At 43.6% G+C, this 6000-nt stretch overlaps 1 protein-coding gene across 1 annotated transcript in view; it reads left to right on the top strand.

Annotated features, from left to right (window-relative positions):
- Window positions 1–714: 714 nt before the first annotated feature.
- Myh16 (myosin heavy chain 16) overlaps window positions 715–6000 on the top strand; it is a 53700-nt gene continuing 48414 nt past the window's right edge. Inside the window, exons 1-2 of the mRNA XM_076840325.1 lie at window positions 715–924; window positions 3265–3408. Of these exons, the coding sequence (XP_076696440.1) occupies window positions 715–924; window positions 3265–3408 (354 nt within the window). The remainder of the gene's footprint in view (window positions 925–3264; window positions 3409–6000) is intronic.

Raw genomic sequence — 6000 nt, 5'->3', positions numbered from 1 at the left:
GTTGAAGTGAGGGTAATATTTTGACATGTCTGTGACTTTTCTAAAATGAAAGGGAAACAGCTGTAATTTCTGTGAGGAGCAAGGCATAGGCCATGTGATTTGTGGTCTCTGTTTGTATCTGAAGGAAAGTGAACACCTAGTGATCATTGTTTCTCATTCCATTCATTGAACCTTGATTAAAAACCTTTGATTTAAGCTGGGTATGCTAGTGCACACCTGTAATTCCAGCTGCTCAGGAGGCTAAGGCAGGAGGTTAGCAAGTTCTAGGCTAGCCTGGGCATCTTAGGGAGACCCTGTATCAAGCTAAAAAATAAAAATGTAGCTCAGTAGTAGAGTTTCCCCTGGATTCAATGCCCAGTACAACAAACAAACAAATAACGATAGCTTTGATTTAACCTCTCCCAGCCCAGTCTTCTCTGTATCCCTACCTCACAGCCTTATGTGAGGAACATATGATGAGAGATGCAGAAGCATTTTGTGTTAGTGATAAGGACATGACTGTGAGTAATTTAGCTTATGTTTTATTCTTGATTATGAAGACTTAATATCACCAAGACACCCAAAGTGATGTAAGCAAGCCCTACCTCTGTTAGGATATTCCTTCTAGTTTGTCAATCAGCCTCTGCAGCCTGTCCCTGTTTCCTTCCATAGCTCCCAGAGAAATCCTGCTTCCGGCCATCAATTCCTTCCTGATTCTCCTTCAGCTGAGCTGCCATGCCTGGTGGGTACAAAGGGGAATGTGGGGACGATGTGGACCCAATGCCCTTCCTGGCACCTCCTGACAAGGAGAGGATAGAAGCCATGAACAAGCCATACGACATCAAGAGGTCCTGCTGGGTCAAAGACGAGAAGGAGGGCTTTATTGCTGGGGAGATCCAGTCTGAACAAGGTGACCAAGTCACTGTGAAGACGATCACCAACCAGGTGAGTGGAGAATAATCTCTGGGAAGAAACCGAGTGTTAGGGATGGCAGGGACTCAGGCCTCTGCTGCATACACTTTTACTCAGCAGGCAAAAAGAGTAGATGTCCCTGAGTCCCCTATCCTGGCTTTGATTCCAGACTCAACTATACTCAAGATATGTGGCCCTGGGTAAGACACTTTCTGTCACTAAACTTTGGCTCCATCAGACTGGGGATTCCAATGAGATAGGATATAGGAAAGTACTTTGGATACATGAATGTAAGGGACTGTCATGATAGTCATTTATCTTTAAAGTTCCAAACACCTCATACATGGAATTTATTTTCTACGAGTAAAAGTGAACATCCCACCAACATACAGTCTAACTGTGTGTTCCATGTCCCATGTTGACATAAGAAATGTAGGGCAAGGCTCAGACAACCATGGCTCAATGAGCTCTTCAGCAGCATGAGTGACAGGTGGTGGCTCCTAAGCCCCTTGCTGCTGCTGCTGATGATGTGTTAGACCCAAGCTGGCTCACAAAGGCCCAACAGGAAACATTCAAGGGCTTCATGGCCAATTGTTAAACCTTTGGTATCTGATATCAACCATGGTGGAAGTATTTTCACCACTGAAATTGGCAAATGCTACAAAATCATGGATTTCTACATATGTACCTCCCTCTGTTGGTTTACCAACACACCACTTTCTCTACTAATCCATACTATGTCTGATGATGAGGTATGACTTGAGAAAGTAAATAGAAAATTTAGTTTATTAAACCCCTAACTCACTTCCTCCCGCTTGGCATATTCCTGGGAAGACACTTGACAGTTTTTGAAATCCTTTTGACAACTATATGTGGTAGGATTTATTGACGCTATTTTACAGGGGAGGGAAAAGAGGAACAAAGTGTCTTTAAGTAACTTAGTAACAAAGACAATAAGTGATGAGCTTGGAGTCAAATCCCAATTATTTGGTTCAAATCCCCATGACCCCTCCATATCACTATGCCAGTTCTCCATGGTGAACTCCCAAGAGGAAGTGTGAGATCAGTCCTTGATTAATTTCTTAAATAAAAGAAGTCAGAGATCTTTGATGACCAGGACATGCCGCCCTTCTCTCTGTGCCTGCGTTTGAGAGGCCTGACACCAGAGAGAAGAGGCCATAGTTGACATAAAGCGGGTTTGAACGTGAAAGTCAAGATTGACTCTCATGGGAAACATTTTTCAGAAGGGAAGAGCATTGTAGTGTTGCAAGAAATAATGGACAATAGGAGCAGGGCCTCTGGGGCAGTTTGGATGCAAATTTAAGGAAAACAATCAATTTATTTGAGCATCCGCAGTGGACAAGCCAATCAGCCAGGTGTGGGGTAGAAAGAACAGAGCCTGTCTCACCACCTGGCCCCTAAGATGAAGCCAAAGTCCTTCTCTGTTGGAGCCCAAAGCATGTGGGCGAGGTCCTTAGATCTGGAAACTACTGAATAAGAACTCTGATTAAAACCCGGCTTGATTTTCCAGAGGGGTGGTGTCCATTACTGGGCAGATTTTCCAGAACTGTCAAGACTTCAAATTATGTGCCTATTGTACTCATAAATTATTAAAAGTCCCAGAAATCCCAGTATGTGTTCAGGCCTCACATCTAAGGCTGCCAGCTACCAAAAGATATTTGCTTTTTGGATCACGTGTCTTCCTCTTTGGTCTCAGATTCTGAAACTGAAAAGCTGGTGCTAGTTTTCATTTACAGATGAAAAAAATCAGGGTGCTTCACCCAGGAGTTAACATACCATTCAACAGCATTCTTTGCTGTTTTCATTTTTTGTCTTCTCTGTTGCTTGTTTTCAACTTGATCCTTCAAGGTGATTTGGTGGGAGCAAGGAAATGCCTCCCCCTCCCCCCTTCTCTCAATGGAAAGTTCTTTAAACTTGCTCTCCAGGGAGAGTTCCAAAAGACATCTCTACAAAGTGTCTCTGGGAGTAAAGAGCAAACTCTGATCAACTCCCATTATGAACTTAGCTGGCAAAGCACGCATGGCCCAGAGGCACTCCGCACCATAGGGAGGGAATGTGATAGCTCACAAGGTCTTTTTTCATGACCCCACTTAGGTCTGTATCATTCTCCCAACAACCAGCTATTGTCTTCCCTATTTCAAAGGGGACACAGTTAAGGCTGCTATGGTCTCTGAAGTCCTTCCCCATCCCAAGTCACATAGTGGGATGTGTCTGGATCAGGAGCTGGACCCCCTGGATACCTCACTCCAGCTCCTTCCAGGATACCAGAGGGTGTGTGGGACCCTGTGATGCTGTCTTAGCTGTGAAAGCCCTATTTCCTAATGCACATGCTGCTGTGTCTTGACCCTCCAGACACTCACTCTGAAGAAGGATGACATCCAGCAGATGAACCCACCCAAATTCTACCAGGCCAGTGACATGGCAGACATGACCTTCTTGAATGAGGCCAGTGTCCTGGACAATCTTCGCCAACGCTACACCCACATGAGGATCTATGTGAGTAACAGAGTTTGGGGATGGAGGAGGGAACGTGTCTTCCGTGCCTCTTTCGATGGGGTGGGGCAGCTACTGTACTCTTCCAAGCTCCCAATGTACATCATGACTCAGAAGAGGGCACAGGGATCATAGTCTTGTTGTTGTTACAACTTCTGCCTCAGGCTTTCAGTAAACTCAGTGATGGCACTATCCCCATAGACAGCTGAAAACTTTCAGCCAGAAATCTTCTTCCTCATGTCTCCCAATCCCTCAAAACCTCCAATAAAAATATCATTTCCCCCTAGTGAATTTTTAAAAAATATATTCATTTTTTTAGTTTTAGGTGGACATTTTTAATTTTATTTTTAATGTGGTGCTGAGAATCGAACACAGTGCGTCATGCATGCTAGGTGAGCACTGTACCACTGAGCCACAACCTCAGACATCTTATTAGAAGTCCTTTTCCCTCTATCCATCTGTCCACCCATTTATTCATCCATCCATCCATCCAATCACTCATCCATCCATCCATCCAGTCACCCAACTTTCCATCCATCTATCTATACATCTATTCATAGATCTATCCACCCATCCCTCCATCCATCTACCTTTCCACTCATTCATCTATCCATCCATTTCTTCAACAAACATGGAGGAAATGTGACTTAAATGCAGCCCTGGGTCAAGCCTGAAGTGCATGCCTATAATCCCAGCAACTCTGAGGGTTAAGGAGGGAGGATCACAAGTTCAAGGCCAGCCTCTGCAACTTAGTGAGACCCTAAGCAACTTAGTGGAATGCTGTCTCAAAATAAATAAAAAGGGTTATGTGCCTGAGTTCAATCTTTGGTTCAAAAAAAAAAGTGCAGTCCTGGGGGACTTAGAAAGAACAACAGACTGCATCCTTGAAGAAGTTCAGTTTCTGTTCTTCTGAGGTGATGAGAAGAGCAAGCTACAAGCAGTCTGCTGAGTGTGTCTAAAAAAATCCTCAGACAAAAGGATTTTTTTTTTCCTGAAAGTGTCAGTAGCTAAATTCCACAGTGGGTTGTCTAAGGAAGTTTGATGTTTTCCTCTTTAGATGTGGTAGGAATGAGTGAGGTGGGGCCTAATTGCAAAGTCAGGGTTGCTGGGGATCTCCCCTCCCCAGGTCTGTGGTTATAGCCAAGATGGCTGCTGTGCTCACCGGTCTTGTCCTACTTTAATACTATTTTGCTTCTGGATTCAGACTTATAGAAGCACCTAGCCCCAAGTGGTACTGAAAGATCTCTGGGAAACTGTGACAGACATTTTCTGGGTCTGGAGGTTATGGAGTGTCCCTGAAACTTGGGTCTGGGAAAGAACTACATCTATCCCTGGCTAATCCTGGAGCCTGGGCTGAGGATGTTGGTGGGTTTGATGGTCAAGCTTGGGGCTGAGGCTTACTTTGGACCATTCTATAGTCAAGCCCTTGCTCCTGGTGGGTGGACACACCATGTCATTGGGTTAAGGAACTGTAGACTCTGTGGAATGTGGCCTGAGGGACTAAGCCAGGGAGACACTCCTTAAATTAAAGCACCTCCGTGGCAGGTGGGGGCTCAACCCCAACTACTTCCCTCGGGTATCCCTCCTGACCAGGACAGGGACACAACTGGCTTCTGGGCTGCTGCCTGCCCCGCTCCCAGCTGATACAGAGCTGGAGGTAAAGAGTGACTCAGTGGCGCCACAGTTCCAACATGAGACACTGTGTGTCAAGCTCTCGACACGTCAATGGGTTTTCTTTATCTCATTTCTTTTTCTTCCAGTTCTATTTAATATTTCGTTTTAAAAGTTCAACATATCACAGCTATGCTAAAGAGAAACTAGATTTTTTAGATTTTCTAGATTATTTTTAGATTATTTTTTAGATTATTTTCACATGGGCTCAAGTAGAAGGTCAAGTAGAAGCAAATGAGGTTGAATTGAAAAGAGGCATAGAGTAGAGGCATTGGAGGTTTTTGTGACCACCAAATAAAGGGAAGGGAAAGTTGGAAACCCATTGATTTGGCCATTTTCTGTCCTCATTTATTCTCCCTTCCCTCCAATAATTTCTTTTACTACATTGGGTTTTTTTTGTCCTTTTTTTTTTTTTTTAAGTGGAACTATTTCTTACAAAATTGCAGTCTTGGAGCCAAAAGAGAAGTTGGGGTTTCTTTTCAAGAATAAATTAAACCCAGTTGCCCACCAAAAGGGACCTGGGTCTACAAAGTACAGACTCTTGTGTCTGTTAAAAACACCAGAAATCTCTCAGGGAACTCTCATGGGAAATCTCCTAGATAATTAAGTGGGAAAAGCAAGATATAAAGTAGCATTATAGAGCATTATTTTTGTTTGGAAAACAGGGAGAATGTGTCTCTGAGTTTGCTTGCATATACATCCACAGCCAAAATGGAAAATATATAAAAAAAAATTTAACAGCAGCACTTACCTGTGGCAGGAGAAAGTTGGGCACCCAGCAGGTTGGGGGGACTTTTTGCTATGATGTGTCCATAGAGTAACTGTGTTACCTATTTATATAATTAACCCAAAAGAAAATGAAGCAAATAAGTATTAAGGAGAAGTTTTGTTTTGCTTGATGAAGAGATTGATTTTTGCTCTCCA

This window comes from Callospermophilus lateralis, chromosome 19, assembly GCF_048772815.1.
Source record: "Callospermophilus lateralis isolate mCalLat2 chromosome 19, mCalLat2.hap1, whole genome shotgun sequence".
Taxonomy (NCBI): domain Eukaryota; kingdom Metazoa; phylum Chordata; class Mammalia; order Rodentia; family Sciuridae; genus Callospermophilus; species Callospermophilus lateralis.
The sequence above is the reverse complement of the archived record's forward strand: the minus strand, read 5'-3'. Positions and strand labels throughout refer to the sequence as shown.